This window comes from Fusarium keratoplasticum, chromosome 1, assembly GCF_025433545.1.
Source record: "Fusarium keratoplasticum isolate Fu6.1 chromosome 1, whole genome shotgun sequence".
NCBI classification, from domain to species: Eukaryota; Fungi; Ascomycota; class Sordariomycetes; order Hypocreales; family Nectriaceae; genus Fusarium; species Fusarium keratoplasticum.
The window spans coordinates 2,706,735-2,722,938 of NC_070529.1; the positions used below are offsets into that span (position 1 = coordinate 2,706,735).

The 16,204-nt window shown below is 53.4% G+C and overlaps 7 protein-coding genes across 7 annotated transcripts; 4 read left to right on the plus strand and 3 right to left on the minus strand.

Moving 5' to 3' along the window:
- Positions 1-369: 369 nt before the first annotated feature.
- Positions 370-3,839, plus strand: NCS57_00079900 (DNA repair protein REV1; the record flags this gene model as incomplete). The annotated part of the gene is made up of 2 exons (XM_053050876.1): positions 370-614; positions 665-3,839. 2 exons carry the CDS (start codon positions 370-372, stop codon positions 3,837-3,839), a joined length of 3,420 nt encoding a protein of 1,139 aa, XP_052919391.1.
- A 136-nt stretch (positions 3,840-3,975) lies between these two features.
- NCS57_00080000 (WSC domain-containing protein) lies at positions 3,976-4,551 on the minus strand (the record flags this gene model as incomplete). The annotated part of the gene is made up of 2 exons (XM_053050877.1): positions 3,976-4,198; positions 4,256-4,551. The coding sequence occupies 2 exons, from the start codon at positions 4,549-4,551 to the stop codon at positions 3,976-3,978; spliced, it is 519 nt and encodes a 172-aa protein (XP_052919392.1).
- An 891-nt stretch (positions 4,552-5,442) lies between these two features.
- On the plus strand, positions 5,443-6,369 carry NCS57_00080100 (uncharacterized protein; the record flags this gene model as incomplete). Its single annotated transcript, XM_053050878.1, has 2 exons — positions 5,443-5,716; positions 5,780-6,369. The coding sequence occupies exons 1-2, from the start codon at positions 5,629-5,631 to the stop codon at positions 6,367-6,369; spliced, it is 678 nt and encodes a 225-aa protein (XP_052919393.1). The 5' UTR covers positions 5,443-5,628.
- Positions 6,370-6,903: 534 nt separating this feature from the next.
- On the minus strand, positions 6,904-7,937 carry NCS57_00080200 (Thymidylate synthase; the record flags this gene model as incomplete). The annotated part of the gene is made up of 2 exons (XM_053050879.1): positions 6,904-7,753; positions 7,807-7,937. 2 exons carry the CDS (start codon positions 7,935-7,937, stop codon positions 6,904-6,906), a joined length of 981 nt encoding a protein of 326 aa, XP_052919394.1.
- Positions 7,938-9,610: 1,673 nt separating this feature from the next.
- Positions 9,611-10,656, plus strand: NCS57_00080300 (Amino-acid transporter arg-13; the record flags this gene model as incomplete). The annotated part of the gene is made up of 2 exons (XM_053050880.1): positions 9,611-9,718; positions 9,766-10,656. 2 exons carry the CDS (start codon positions 9,611-9,613, stop codon positions 10,654-10,656), a joined length of 999 nt encoding a protein of 332 aa, XP_052919395.1.
- Positions 10,657-10,989: 333 nt separating this feature from the next.
- On the minus strand, positions 10,990-11,673 carry NCS57_00080400 (uncharacterized protein; the record flags this gene model as incomplete). Its single annotated transcript, XM_053050881.1, has 3 exons — positions 10,990-11,350; positions 11,406-11,493; positions 11,562-11,673. 3 exons carry the CDS (start codon positions 11,671-11,673, stop codon positions 10,990-10,992), a joined length of 561 nt encoding a protein of 186 aa, XP_052919396.1.
- Positions 11,674-12,561: 888 nt separating this feature from the next.
- NCS57_00080500 (Cell division control protein) lies at positions 12,562-14,446 on the plus strand (the record flags this gene model as incomplete). The annotated part of the gene is made up of 2 exons (XM_053050882.1): positions 12,562-12,610; positions 12,684-14,446. The coding sequence occupies 2 exons, from the start codon at positions 12,562-12,564 to the stop codon at positions 14,444-14,446; spliced, it is 1,812 nt and encodes a 603-aa protein (XP_052919397.1).
- Between the last annotated feature and the right edge of the window lie 1,758 nt (positions 14,447-16,204).

Here is a 16,204-nt window from a genome sequence, read left to right on the forward strand (position 1 = left end):
GAAATCGATGTTCAGCCTTGCGACCTGTGGCTGACATGTGTGGCGCAGTAGACAAGTCACGGGTTGTCGTGTTCAAAGGCGCGTCCACGTGCTCCACTTTACGCGGTCAACATCACTCACGCATCCGCTCTCCATGAAAGTGAGAGCTTCACCAACCTCCATCACGAACACGCGCTCATCAAGAAACGGTTACATTATCATGGTTTTCAAGCTTCTCAACATGCCTTCATTTTGCAGGAGCTCCATGTGAAAGCAGGGAAAATCTTGAGGCAAAATATGAGCGCCACCCACGATCGAGGCGCGCATTCCTATCCACCAACATCAGCGTGAACTCAGTCGACAGGCTTTTATCACATCACGAGGTTCAAGATGGGGAGCGTTCTCGATAAAAACTCTTCTCAAGTGAGGAAGCGCATTGAATCTCACACCTTTGAAGATGAAGGCGGAGAAGAGTACGATGCCAGTTCCTTCAATGGTTTCGGCGACTACTTTAGGCGCAAGAAGATCAAACTCCAAAATCTGGATGCCGAGATGCGCGAGTCATCAGACAAGCCTCAGATCTTCAAGGGCATCGTCGCACACGTTACTGGCTACACTCAACCACCTTTGCATGTGTAAGTGATGGGCCGTAACTCCTATTCTGAGTGGAGCTCACAGAACATAGCCTTCATCGCGAGATTGTGCAGCATGGCGGTGGATTTCTCCAATACTTGGACTCCAAGACCATGGCCACTCACATCATTGCCTCAACACTGCCCCCCAAAAAGTCTGTTGACTTTAGTCGATATCGGATTGTCAAGCCCACATGGATCATGGAGTCAATCGAGGCCGGACAGCTCCTCCCTTGGTCCAATTATCGTGTCTTGGACGAAGGACCCAGGCAAAAGGTGCTCAAATTCGACAGCAGTGGCGGTCTCACACAATCAACTCCCCGTCCAAAGCAGGGCTACCGAGAACAGACGGACGGCAGCTTTTACACCAGCCAGCTTAAAGCCGCATCACTACCCAGCCAAGCGCTTAGTGAGCTTGCCGAGAAGGCGCAAACTCCAGTACGGCCACCAGCCGGCGTTTCGCCTATTACGCCAAACACAATGGATATCGACAGTCCATCTTCTGAGAGGCTAAGCACGCCTCTGGGGCGATTATCACGAGAATCATTGCCACTAGGGTCGAAAGATGCTGGGTTTGCAGAAGAGGGCCTAGGTGCGACGGAAGCAGACAGTCCTTCTATGTCTGCAAAGCAAACCAAAGCCCCAGACACATCAAAACCAATGACTTCAGAGGAGCACAATGCATGGTTACTGTCTGATCCTCGGTTACGAAAGTCGTCAACCGCCAACCCCGATTTTTTAAAGCAGTTCTATTCGGAGAGCCGATTACACCATCTCTCCACTTGGAAAGCAGAACTGAAGTCAAAGATGCAGCGACTCGCTGCGGAAAAGGGTCTTTCAGGTATCAAGATCAAAAGACGGCCTGGCTCAAGACGATATGTTATGCATGTCGACTTTGACAGCTTCTTCTGTGCGGTTTCCCTAAAAAAGCACCCAGAGTACAGCGACAAACCGACCGTTGTCGCACACGGCACAGGATCAGGATCCGAGATCGCAAGTTGCAACTATCCAGCCAGAGAATTCGGTGTCAAAAATGGCATGTGGATGAAGTCGGCACTTGAAAAGTGCCCCAATTTGAAGGTTCTGCCCTACGACTTTCCTGCGTACGAAGAAGCAAGCCGCCAGTTCTATGAATCGATTATGAGCGTAGGCGGATTGGTACAAAGCGTCAGCATTGATGAAGCTCTAGTCGATATTACTTCCATCGTGATGACGAATACCGGTTCTCAAGGCACTGGACAAGATGGTGGGAACATCAGCAGAGAACGTGACATGGCAGACAGCCTTGCCAGAGGCCTTCGTGAAAAGGTCAAGTCGCAGACGGGCTGTCATGTTTCCGTTGGAATTGGCGCAAATATCCTACAGGCCAAAGTAGCCCTGAGAAAAGCGAAACCTGCGGGACAGTACCAAGTGAAACCAGAGGAGCTACTTGATCTGATTGGAGACCTGAAAGTTGAGCAGCTCCCTGGAGTCGCTCGGAGTATTGGTGGCAAACTTGAAGAAATCGGCATCGTTCACGTCAAAGACATGCGAGATTTATCAAAAGAGCGTCTGACAACAGTGCTTGGCCCAAAGACGGGCGAAAAGCTCTGGGAATACGCCCGCGGTATCGACCAAACGGAGGTCGGAGAGCAACCACCACGCAAATCGGTTTCAGCAGAAGTCAGCTGGGGCATTCGGTTTGTCAACCAAGCGGAGGCCGAGGAGTTTATATATAACCTCTGCAAAGAACTCGAAAGGCGGCTCTTGAACGAGCAGGTCAAGGGCAAGCAGTTGACCATGAAGATCATGAGAAGGTCGATGGATGCACCTCTTGATCCTGCAAAGCATCTAGGTCACGGCAAATGCGATACCTTCAACAAAAGCATCACCTTTGGTGTTCCCACCAACAGCTATCAAACCATTGGCAAAGAAGCCATTGCAGTACTGCGGTCCTTCAAGTTCAGCCCCGGCGATCTTCGTGGACTCGGAGTACAAATGACGAAACTCGAAGCTATCAAAGCGAACGCAGGAGCACCGGATGGAAGTCAGAAGAAACTTGTCTTTACTGCTTTTGCGAAACCGTCTCCCGCCAGGAAGCCGTCTACGACAGAGCAGATTGATGAGATAGACAGCCCAGAGAAGCCAAAGAGCACGCCAAACCGTGAGGTCCAGCTGGACCCGATTGCTGATGATCCCTTGACACCTCGAAAGCAAAGGATACACCCTGCTATGGCTCTTGCCAGGGCCAGTCAAGATGATGCGAAAGCAAAGACTCCTCTCAATATTTCTGGGACGCAGTTCATTATCCCAAGCAACGCAGATCCCTCTATCCTTGCAGAACTGCCGAGTGACATCCGCAGCAAACTCATGGCACAAAAGTCGAGAGCAGCCGAGGTTCGCGCTGAGTCTCCCGCATTGAAGTCGAGGTCTCAGAGCCCGATGCCGCTCGACATGATGCCGTCTCAAGTCGATCCTGAGGTGTTCAATGCACTACCCGATGATATGAAGGCTGAGATTCTCGCTACCTACGGGCAACAGCCAAGGCAGACCACTCCACGTCAGTCCCCCAGGAAAGACCGCACTATCCAGCCAAAGAAGCCCAGTACACCTACGAAACGAGGTGGCGCGAGAGGCTTGTTTAGCAAGGCTCAGCGGCAAAAGGATGCCCAGGCTGGTCTGTTGCAGACTAATTTCCGAGCTGCGGCTTCTGTGGGCGACGCCTTTGAGGAGGAAATCGAAGAACTCGACCCAGAGTTCCTCTCGGAACTACCAGAAGACGTGCGAAAAGAAGTACTTGCTGATCATCGGCGCCGGAAACTGGCCCAACAATCAGGACTTGATGCTCCCTCGCGGAAGCAGAATACTCCTGATCCCGAGGGGCTACTGCCAGGTGGCCAGCGTAGAATTCAGTTCGCCCCAGTGCCACGCAAGGTCACATTTCCAGGTTTAGGGGTCAGTTCTACTCGAGAGGTCAAAGACATGCTAGACGCATGGCACGGCGAGACGAGGAAGGAAGGGCCTCACCGAAGAGATGTTGAAGTTCTGGAAAAGTTTCTTGTGCGAGTGATTCAGGAAGAGCGCGACTTGGAGAAGGCAACCAAGTTGGTCAAGTGGTTGGATGTTCTTGTGGAACAAGATGGCCGAGATGGAAGAGGCCAGGAGTCTTGGAGACGGTCAGTTCAGAGTGTCAAGGATGCTGTTCAGGGTGCAGTGAAGCAGCGAGGCATGGCTCCCCTGAAGCTGTGAAGATTATGGCCAAGGAAATGATGCAAGTCAGGATCGCGAATGACAGGATAGACATGACGTTATACCCCTTTATTAGACATCGCTGTTCTATGTTTTTTATACAACTCGAGGTTTTCTCGACCTTGGCTCTCATATCTTAAAGGAACCATGCAGCCAACACAGCAGTGAGTAACAATGGCCATGGTGTCCTTGTTATGGCTGCCGAGTCTGGTGCATCACCCCCTTTTGACAACTCGTATATGCTCAACTTTAATGGACCACCACAGACTTGAGAAGAGTTTCCCTCGCATGGATTTGTGCAGTTATCGTCGTGAAGCTTCTCTGAGAGGGCAGATAGATACGGGGCGCACCAGCATTCCCTGGAGATGGAGTGTATTAGTCAAGAACGTCAGCCTCTAAACAATGAAGAAGCTCACCGTGACCATTCAAGTCCAGCAAATGCATACTCGGTGCCATTGAAAGTGCAAAATTCGAGACACATAGGAACCGTCATCTTGCCCGCCTTGACAAGATGGGTACCACCGGTGAGGGCACGTTCCTCGGCAGAGTCTTTGATATCGGTCGTCTCGTTGTAGCAGCCATAGTATTTGTACTTGTTAGATTCCCGATAGATCTTTGGGTCTTGACTTCCGGAATCTCGGATGGTAAGAGATGTTACGCGGCCGATGAGGAGGAATAGGACAGCAATAATGAAAGGCGACAGTCTCGACATTTTTAATAATATTGGTAAGATGTTTGGAAGCCGAGTTGGCGGAAGTGGTGGAAGGCCAGTGTAAGAGACACAGCAGATGATGAATGACGGCACAGGACAGTGCTACACCACCACCGAGAGACAATACGGAAGAAGGAAATGGAACTGGAGGAAGGAACACATTTTTCGAGAAGGCTGAATCTCTTTACATCTTCCCTTAGAGTTTCGTCCATGTTTGGTGGCGGAGGATCCTATACGCAGCAACGCGTTGACAGGAATGAGAGGAATGGAAGTGACGGATTTAGCCAACGGGTTGCCCGAGAGCTAGTCTACACTACTAGCTACAGAAAGAAGATCACCTCTTTTCATCTATTGGAAGAGGCGCCTATTACTATACAGTTCCTAAACCGGGTTATATGTGAGACATGGGACGGAAGAGACAGCCACTGTGGTTAAAACCAGCCGGTTCCGTCTTGACGCCTTATCTACGGAGTACGCCATGGACTATCAGTCAAGCCATTATATCATATCAGCCAAGTGGTTTATCAATGAACTCTTGAACTGATCCGTGCAGCTTCTAGAAAGGCCCATTCTTCTCTCTCCACAGAGTGAATCTTCAGGCCAATGCTCTCGTGCCAATTTAAACCTCGCCCGGTTTGTGGAGCCGTCAAGAGCCTAGCAACCACTCACAAACCCCACAAATACTGGGCAACCTGGTTAATCCTCAGCGTTCTCCAGTCACTATCGCTGCCCACTTGACGAGAAGCTGAGGTCGGGTGCAGTGAGGACAGCTAAGGTACTTCAGGGCTTCCCCGGTCTACCACCAAAGTGGAAGGTACTTGCTCCCGCCTTCCTCAATTATCTGCGAGGCTCCATCACCTACTTCGTCTCCTCTTCTCCTCCTCCTTCTCCCACTTTCTCCCCTCTACAACTCTCTCTTCTATCGCGACACTTTGTCAACGAGGTCGTTGGCTCTTGGCGACACATTCTAATCGCTCAGGCACATACGCGCTTCAGCCTACGCTGTGCATTCCCGCCTCCGCACTTTGCGACAGATCTCGGCCTCGCTTCGCCTTTCAAACCCCTCCCTCCTCCATCATGAGCTCCTTCATCGACTGGTCCAAGACCACCCGGTCCAAGAGCTACCATGGATCCGGTTCTTTTGCGACTTTTATGATCATTGCCCGTGAGTACCTCCTCGTGCGATCATGATCTTGTGTCCGCTTCCCCGCGCTGACTCGTGCCCTAGCCGTCTGCTTCTTCCTCGGCGTCCTTTTCGCTTCCTTCCCCTACGACTTTCCTCTTCTCTGGACCAAGGCGCCCATCCCCGACAACTTCTTTGATCATCTAGAGACGCATTTGAAGTTTGTCCACCAATCGCCGCCGCTCATCAGCCGCATCCTCCACATCATCATCTCTGTCGGCTTCCTCGGCTTCTTCATCAAGCTCTTCCGACCCAGCGAGGCCAACTTCCTCTTTGACGGCGCCTCTCTCATTCTCTACCTCATCGGCTTCGGCGTCTACGTTGCCAACATTGTCAAGGCTCTGCGAAGCGTCAGCGCCGAGATCTGGACCAACGATGGCTTCGACGGCCAGACGCACGAGGGCGAGAATGGCGAGCTCATCCTTGGTCGCGAGGACAGCCTGAAGGTTCTCTCTGCTAGCAACACCATCCTCGCCCTCGTCCTGGTCGGAATTCTCGTTCTCCAGGCTGGTCAGTGGTATGCCGAGAAGAAGGAGGCAGACGATGCTGCTGCCGCTGCCGCTGCTGACGCTAAGGAGGCTGCTGCGAAGAAGGAGGGCTCTCCCAGCAAGGCCGCCACTAAGAAGAAGCAGTAGAGGGGCTATTGACGGTGACAGCACTCGCTTTGGGGACGAAAATTGCATGAACTGCCATCATGTCTTGGGCAGCGTCACTGCGTGTATGTGCTACTTTTGATGCATGTCTATATCGTTGGATACACCTGCATGATTAGCAGCAAGTATATGTATGAATATAGTTGTGATATATTGATCCATACACCACATTGCTTTCACTCTTCGACCATCTTTCGCTTGGCTAGATACTTGATTCCTAAACATGATGAACCCGAGATAAGGAAAGGGGCATTGCCCCCGCTGACTCCGGACCTCTCTCATCAAGATTCGGGGATCCGCCCCTGGATCGAGCTTTGGTTGATAAGCCTATGAACCTCGTATGATGCTCAGACATCAGAAAACTGGAGATGGCACGGACGTAAAATATTAAGCTGTCAAATCTAAAACAGGGTCCTTGTGTGCTAAAACTCTATCCTAACGCCATCTATCATTATAGCAATCGGCCAAACCCATATCCTTCCAGCGTAGACGGTTCACTTAGTCTCATACAAAGTCTCAAACGGACATCTTCATGGCAATGGTCTTGTGAGGGTCATAGCCCTTGATAACAAAGTCCTCCGCTTTCCACCCGTCAATGCTACCGCCCTTCTCTCGGGTGATCTCCAGTTCTGGAAAGTCGCGGGGTTCACGCTCCAGTTGCGTGTTGAGGGCATCGACATGGTCAAGATAGACGTGTGCGTCGCCCATGACGTGAGTCAGGCTGCCAGGAACCAATTCGCAGACGTGCGCCATCATGTGTGTCAGCAGTGCGTAGCTGGCAATGTTGAACGGAACCCCAAGCCCCATGTCGCAGGATCGTTGGTAGAGCTGGCAGTGTAGATGGCCCTGGGGCTTGGTCTCGGAGTCGTCATCCTTTTGTCGGGGGTAAGAGACGTAAAACTGGGCAAACATGTGGCACGGTGGGAGGACCATCTTCTTCAGATCGGCGGGGTTCCAGGCGGAAAGAATCAGACGGCGATCGTATGGGTTGGTGCGCAGCTTGTGAATAATCTCAGCGAGCTGGTCAACTCCCTGGCCTGTGTAGTCCGTCTTGGCGTCGACGTACTCGGCGCCAAAATGCCGCCACTGGAAGCCGTACACGGGGCCGAGGTCGCCGACCTCGCGGTGGTTGAGACCGAGGTTGTCAAGGAATTCGCGAGAGCCGTTGCCGTCCCAGATCTTGATGCCGGCCTCGCTGAGGCTCGTGGAGGATGTGTTTCCCTCGATGAACCAGAGGAGCTCGGCGATAACGGCACGGGTAAAGACGCGCTTGGTGGTGAGGAGGGGGAGGATTGGGGTGCCGTTATTGTTGAGGGAGAACTTGAGGGGTCGAGGGGCAAAGATGGAGTATGTGCCTGTACCGGTTCTATGAATGCTGTCAGAACGATGTCGGTCATTGGAGGATTGCTTCTTTCTTACCTATCTGGCCGACGCTCACCGGTTTCTAGGATTTCTTTTACGAGATCCAAATATTGGTGTTCCTCTTGGTTGACGGAGGAACTTGAGCCATTGGAGGGCTTCTCAGCGGAAGGAGCTTGTGAGGCAGTCATTTTGGCAAGAATAGTGATCAACTGTTGAACTGGGAGTCAAGGGCCGGCGATGTCCTCTACAAAGGGACGAAATCAATTAAACATGCAGACGCGTCTAGTCGCGTCCCACGCGATACCCCTTGACCCCACCATCAAAAGACAATGGAAAAACATTTCTGCCGCTGCCGGTCATCCTCAATTCACGTGGCGACCCCCATTCCACCACGTTGGATCCCACGTTCCTGAAATGAGCCTAGCTCTGCATCCCACCCGTAGACGGGTGAAGCCGTCGCAGGTACCGAATTCGCGCAAACCAACAACACATGGAATTACCGATCACGGCATTTGGCTTGCAGTTTGTGGCCCTCTCCCCCACGGACGTGTTGCCGCCCTGGTAAGACGGAATTCAGGGATGGGACCCTGGATCCACGCTGAGGACTTGACGGTGTGTGGCTGTCGTCCTTGTTGAGCTTGCAGTTGGCCTTTCAACGATCCCTTGCCTGGGCATCATCACAGATCACAAAGCCTATGATGTCGAGATATAGAGCCACGATGCCCATTGAGCACGTCAGCTTCACAGAACGGTAAAAAATCTGCTCCATCGACCCGAACAACGGGTCAAACCCTGGTCGGTTATGCACCTGGTCCTCTTTGTGAGCACTAACACGAGCAGCACCGTGATGGCGCCTGGACCGGACACCGGACTGGCCATCTAATCAATCAGTCGATCAAGATGCAGGACGCTAAAAGACTCGTTCCAAGGTTGCAATTTGCCAGGGTTTTGCAGAGTTTCCAGGGTCATCGACGGTACGAACGGATCCGTTGGAGCTCAGGAACCACTCCGAGAGCCACGCCAGAGCCCCTCATCTCCTCCGACCCCTCCATAACGCCGGCTCAATTGAGTCGGGGTCCCTGAACTTGGCGTCCTCAAGCCGCGCACGGTCGATCAGATAAAACTCTGCCGCACGCAATTGGGCAGCCTTTGAGCGAAAAGCGGAGGTCCTGATGTCACATGCCGGGTCGATAAGCTCGATAAGTAGAATTTTCTGCTCTGCTTCGAGATCCACGGATGGGGGGGCCCGGCTGCGCAACTCACTTCTGGTGTAGTTTCATCTGCACCCAACGCCCATCGTCGTGGAACTCGCAGCACAGGGCGCGGTGATTTTGACGTCGCAGGCCTAGCCCACCGAAACGTGTCGTGACCTGACCTGGTGGACAAGCTTCGCCCTGTAGCTGCGAGGTCGCCCCCATCCTCTCCGGCAGGCTATTTTTCTTTTCTTGCTTTGCTTCTTAAGCCCTCGACTCGCCCTCCATCCCACCCCGAGGTGACCCTCTCACTGTTCCCCTACGTTCCCTCCAAGAGATGCCCCGCGGTGGTCGCTGTCCTGAAAGTTAAGGTCTGCTTCTGAATCGTCGGGCATTTCTCCGATATTCGCGCATTCGACAAACGATACTCGTTTTCCTTCTATTGTCATTTGCCAATATTGGGTTGGCTTTCGTGCAGCCGTTGAGCTTCCATTGCGACTCATTGCCGAATTGCCCCTCATCCGATACTTCACGATACCACACGGACATCGGCCACGACACCGCCATTCGCCAATCTTTCCTACTACTCCCGGCCTCGGCCTTTCTTCTCCCCGTCCCTCTTCGATTTCCACCTCCCTAAGTTCCGCCTCGGCCTTCACAATATCACAATGGAACCCAGCCCCATCGCAGTCGAGGCTTCGGCCCACTCGCCCGAGTTCCCCCTCAAGGGCAAAACCGCCCTCGTAGAGGCCATTGAGGATGTTCTATGTGGATCGGTGAGTTTGGCCGTCCAAAAGTTTCCCAGGTACTAACATCCCCATAGATTGCCGGCGCTGTTGGCAAGTATATCGAATATCCTTTCGACACGGTCAAGGTCCGACTACAGAGTCAACCCGATCACCTCCCATTGCGATACACTGGTCCCCTAGACTGTTTCCGACAATCTATAAAGAGTGATGGATTTTTAGGGCTATATCGAGGTATCAGTGCTCCTCTTGTGGGCGCTGCTGCTGAGACCAGCAGTCTCTTCCTCTTTGAGAGCCTCGGTCGCGAGTTGTTCTTTATGAGCGGCTTTGCTTCGCGAGAGAAAGGACTGTCTCTGCCCGACCTCTGGGTGACTGGCGCTTTCGCCGGCGCATTTACCTCTTTTGTCCTCACACCCATTGAGCTCGTCAAGTGCAAGATCCAGGCACCTGGACTTGGTGATGGATCTAACCGCGCCCCCCTTCGCCCGATCCCTGTCATCAAGGAAGTCTTCCGGCATGAGGGTCTGAGGGGCTTCTGGCACGGTCAACTCGGGACCCTGATCCGAGAAGCCGGCGGTGGTTCAGCTTGGTTCGGTGCCAAAGAAACGGTGACAACCATGTTTTACCAGGCCAAGACAAAGAAGGCCACTTCAGAGGCTGAAAAGCAGAAAATCCTAGATACCCCTCTTCCTCTTTGGCAGCAAGCCGTCGCAGGCGCCTCGGCCGGTGTGTCTTACAACTTCCTCTTCTTTCCCGCAGACACCATCAAGTCCCGGATGCAAACAGCACCTGTCGGTGACCTGCGAGAGAGACGGACATTTTGGAATGAGGGCTCGGCTCTCTGGCGGCAGCATGGGCTACGGGGCATGTATCGGGGATGTGGCATTACGTGTCTCCGATCAGCGCCGAGCTCTGCTTTCATTTTCATGGTTTACGACGGTCTAAAGCGATACTTCCCCGTGCAATAGTGCGACAAGACAGAGTGGCATCATTCGATGACTAGGGCGATATTTCATTCACGGAAAAGGGCAAAAGGTTTCTCAGGGACTTGGCGGATGTTATAAAGAGCATTTACGAGGCGTTATATCTTCGATGTGGTTTGGTAAATTGGCAATGCGGGCGGGTTGGGGCAAGAGCTGAAGGTATACATTATTTCCCAAACTAAGAGGAGGATATTGAAAATGAGAGGTTGGTATATAGACGATTAGAGGGGGATTGACGTGGACATGGTGGTGAAAAATATGCACCAGGCCAAAAAGTTTCCTCGAACATACACAATATGGATCCATTTGAGTATTCTCTTACTCCTTCTTGGGCGCTTCCTTGCCCGACAGATCCCAGTTGTTCAGGTATCCAATGCTAGTGCAAAGGTAGGTGGCAAAGCTCAGCCAGCCGAGGTATGGGACCTGGCACCAAGCGGCAACCGAGTCAATGGAGCTGTAGAGGTATGTCAAGTAGCCATTGACTCCAACGAGGGTGATAATATCGACCGATGCCTCAATAGGACGGTGGAGGCCAAAGAAAAGAGGGGTCCAGAGGAGGTTGAGGCCGAGTTGGACGCTGTAGAGAGTCATGGCTTGTCGAGCGGTACGGATGGTATCAGGGGAGGAAAAGGGGGAGAGGCCAATGTTGGCAGCTCGGTATGCAGCGTAACCCATGACACTGGAAATGGTCAGCTATTGCCATCATGGGTTGAGTATTGGTAGAGGTTGCTTGCCCATAAAGGACAGTCCAGACGGGGCCGAACAGCCATGGTGGAGGGTGCACAGAGGGCTTCTTCAGTGAGAGGTATGTCTTTTGGGTCTCTGGGACAGGAGAGCATCATGTCAGTATTCCAGCCATCGAGAGAATCTTGAGAGGGAGAGGAGCTCACGAGTGGCGCTCAGTCCGACAGCTGTGCCAAGACCGACGGGCAGCAAAACGGACACGGCAGGTTTGAGGAAGACGGCATCTGGCAAGGTGAGAGCGGGCACGTAGGTCGTCATGATGAAGGTTCTTGGTGTGGTGAATTGGACACGATTGATTAGTTCCTGTTGAAGAACAATGTCAAAGGAAGATCTGGTCCTGCAGAGTGTGTGACAGATGAAGGTGATTGAATTGGCTGAAGAGACAATGACGTAATATATATTTTCTTCAGAGAGAGGAGACACCGCCCCAATGCCGAGGCATTCTTTAATTGTGCTCCCGTCATGTTCGTGTGGGTGGCCTGATGGAGTTGTTCTTTGAGATGCGCAGCCGTCACAGGCAGGATGACGATCGGAGTAAACGATGTAGGTCGACGAGCCAGAAGCCTGCATCTCACTCCACGGCCAAGACGAGCCCATGTCCCCTTGCGCTCTGGCGAGTTGGCTACCCCATTTGGAAGCGTCAAGCGAACACCCCTGGCCTTCCATCGGATGTATCCATTCTCGCCGTCGAGTTGATCGAAGAAACAAGCCCAAACAATCGGCAATCCATCGTAGATTATTATCCAATGGACGCGCTGCTCGTCCTTGTCACGACCAGGCGTGACAGGCAGGGAGATCCCCTGGAGCTGACAGGGGAGATCTCGCGTGAGGCTCGTGGACCGTGGCTGACACAGCGCCTCGCGACTCTCGTGCACGGGCCACGTCTTTAATTGATTCGACTTCGCGATATCGCGTCTCGACGCGCTTGACACGCCTTGACGCTCATCGCGGCGCGCAGGGCCGAGAACATGGGGCTCCATCTAATATTTCCCACTCACCCTAAACTGCAACCGACAACCACCCATCACGTCGATTGCAACTTCTTCATCTTCCAAACCCCAGCACCTCAACCTACCCTGTTGGAAAGTGCCATCGACTTTCCATCTCGTACATCCTCACTGGAAGCTGGAAGGTGCCATCACAACCATGGCTCGAGCAACACTTGGAAAGAGAGCCCGAGGCATCGACGAAACCGGTAAGTCCCTTTTCGAGCACGGAGCAAGAGGTTCGCCTTCCTAGCAACAGTTGCTAACGAGGATTCAAAACAGATGAGCCTTGTGTGGTTGCTACTCCCACCAAGAGAAGTCGACGCTTCACAAAGACTGTCTCATATAACGACGAGAATCAAGACCCTACATACTCCCCCTTCGACGATGAGGAAGACGATGAACTGGCTGAGCTTCCTCCTCCCCGAACACGACGATCTCCCTCTCAAGCATCGACAAAGCAAAACCCCGTCACACCTTCAACTCCACGACATCGCGATGCTCTCTCGGTGCCCCCTACGACGCCTCGGCACGCCGTCATGTCGGCAGGCAAACTCTTCAAGCGACTGACACCGCACACGCCTCTCTCGCCCAGCGCAGTCCAAACCATCTACCACTCGGCTCGACAACTATTCGCCCGCGGTGCTGAGCCTGGCCAGCTTGTTGGCCGAGACGCTGAACGCAAACAGCTGACCGAGTTCCTCGACCGATGTTCATCGTCAAGCCCCAGCGGCTGCCTCTACGTTAGCGGGCCACCAGGGACCGGCAAGAGCGCCATGATCACAGAGATGACCAAGAAGTACGCCGAACACGAGAATGTGCGAGCTGCCTACGTCAACTGCATGAGCGTCAAGTCCTCCAAGGATCTTTATACTACCCTGCTTAGCTCGCTGGGCCGCGAAGGCGACTCGTCCGAGGCCGAGGCTATCTCGGCTCTGCAAACAATGTTTGCCCCCAAAACAAAATCGAGCACTGCCTACCTCGTGACTCTTGACGAGATCGATCACATTCTCACTCTGGGCTTGGAGAGTCTTTACCGGGTCTTTGAGTGGTCACTGCAAAAGAACTCCCGGCTTGTTCTGGTCGGCATTGCCAATGCCTTGGATTTGACAGACCGGTTTCTGCCCCGACTCAAGTCCAAGAACCTCAAGCCCGATCTCTTGCCATTCCTCCCCTACAATGCGGCTCAGGTCAAAAACATCATCACCACACGGCTCAAGTCTCTGATGCCTGCCGGAGGCAAGGAGGGATATGTCCCATTCATCCACCCTGCTGCCATTGAGCTTTGCTCTCGCAAGGTCTCGAGCCAAACCGGAGACATCCGTAAGGCCTTCGAGATTTGCCGGCGAGCATTGGATCTGATTGAGGCTGAGACTCGATCGAAGCATGAAGAAGAGGCCCGAGAGACCTTACTGCAAATGACTCCCTCCAAGCGACCCCTGGGAGAGAACATCAACGGAGCTTCGGGTGGTCCGAGAAGCGTGGTTCAGATAATGGCGAACTCACTAAAGGGACTCACCGCAGAGACGGCACCACGAGCGTCCATTGGGCACCTCAACAAGATCACCGCTGCCGCTTTTAGCAACGGCACAACACAACGACTCAAGGCCCTGAACCTACAGCAGAAGGCAGCACTGTGCGCCCTTATAGCTTATGAGAAGCGGCTTCGAGCAGCAGCCAAGATGACCCATGGTGGCTCTACCCCAGCCAAGGCAAAGCTATTGTCACCAACCATCAAGACTCTTTTCGACGCATACTGCCAACTGTGCACCCGAGATTCCGTCCTTCACCCCCTGTCCAGCTCCGAGTTTCGGGAGGTTGTGGGCAGCTTGGAAACTCTTGGGTTGGTCAACGCATCAGACGGGAAGAGCGGCAGTCTTGCGGTGCCACAGACACCTAGCAAGAGAGGCCGAAAGGCCCTGGCTGCGTCTGGAGACGAGCGAAGAATCACCAGCTGTGTTGGAGAGAAGGAGATTGAGTCCGTTGCCGAGGGTGTTGGTGCAGGAATCCTGAAGAGCATCTTGAGCGGAGAGGCACTGGATTAGACCGGAAAAAGTGTCGGGAGGATCATGTTACAGCATCGCAAGGCGTTCTGGTTGTTTCTCATTACAGTATGAGGGGGGTTGGAGGTCTTGATCATTGTCTTGCATTACAATGCGTGGATTGGTTTGCATGGGCCCTGGTAGGAATCCAGGACCCCAGGATGGATGATGATACCATGTATGTAATAGTAGTCTTTAGATGTTGATGTTTGACGGGCAGGCCGGTATGCCTACGCCTATGGGGATGAGGGACACATTGTCGAGGAACGACGATGAATGTGTTGATAGAACAAATGGATGAGAAATGAAAAAAAGAACGAAAATGATTATTTGCCAAGGATCTTACTCACTTGTGAGGTTTCGCTTGACTCAACCTGTTGTCAAGGCAGCCAGGTACGCGGTATGCCGAGATGCCTACGTATTCATGCTCCCCGGCAGTTTGCAATAACCTCGCCTTGAGTTGCCGTCCACATCCTCTTGTCCGCAACCCCTGGCCCAAGGCTGGTGTAGTCATCTCGAAGAGCCCCATCCAAACACGCGAGCGACGGCTTACAGTTGACGATTACCTACATGGGACCCATGGAGTGAACCAGGGCCGAGGGCGGCGCCTCAACCGGATCCAGCCACGCCGCACCGACCAAATTTCAATCATGGCGCTTGACAGGGGAGAGGATCGGATCGGTTGTTGCGACTGACGACTCGGAGTTTGTGCCATCCATCCCCATCCAGGGAGCCTGAGCCTGAAGAGACCTGGCCTGGCCAGGGTGGTTGTCAATGCCCAATGCCGCGTAAATCTGCAAATTGCCAGAACCGGAACCCCCTTGGGATCGGTATCCCACCTAGCCTCGCCGGGAACAGAGTCGCACAGGCAGGTCCACTTTGCTTGTTCGTCCCAGGATCTAAATCCTCGGGCGGAACACGCGAGACAAGCTCGTCGTGGCCACAACCAAGCTTTTCTTGGCGAGGGCGATAGCCCGTGAGGTCTTGGCATATGCAAGCCTTGATGACATAGGGAATTACTGGAGAACTGTCCAGTCTGTCTCTCAACACTGGAGGCCTGAGCCAGCGCAAAGACTCGACGGCGTCAAGCAGGCGAATTGACCTCGCCCCTTTGGTCGCAGGGCATGTTGCATGCATTCAGCATTCAGCAGCGCAAGCAAGAGGTAATACTGACAAATCAAGAGTGGAGAGAAGAGTGTCCAACAAAGATGAGTGGCACGGCAAAATGGCCTTGCACGTTGTTTGGCGCAATTCGGGCTGGTGACGCTCAGATGGATGGATGGGACCTGGCGATGGGCCCCTGGTTACGTAGGCTGGGGGTGCCCGCACTGGTAGGGCCACCTACGCTACGGGGCTCCCGTCACTATAATGGGAGCGTTCCAGTGGCTTCTCCAGCGCTGCCCTCCACTGTCACCTCGGGCAGGTTCCTTCCATCCTAGGTTCCCGCGCCCGAACCTTCCAAACCTTCAATCGTGCGAACTTACAGCCCGCCTATAGCTCCTTCTCCCGCCGGCGGCCCTCCACCTCCGCCTCCGTGTGCGACCTCGACGTTCTCGCACACCCTCACTCGCTCATACTCATCCGCCAAACTTACCCGGTCACTCAAATCCTCTCTAGCATAGATGCTACTCACATCTTTCAACATCGCTCCTCTCCCCCTCCGAAACTCCTCATCTCTCCAGAAATCCGGATCCATCCCAGGTCTCTAACCCCCCTCCCCAGAGCCTGAACCTCGACGACGCGCCCGCCAGCTCAGCGTCT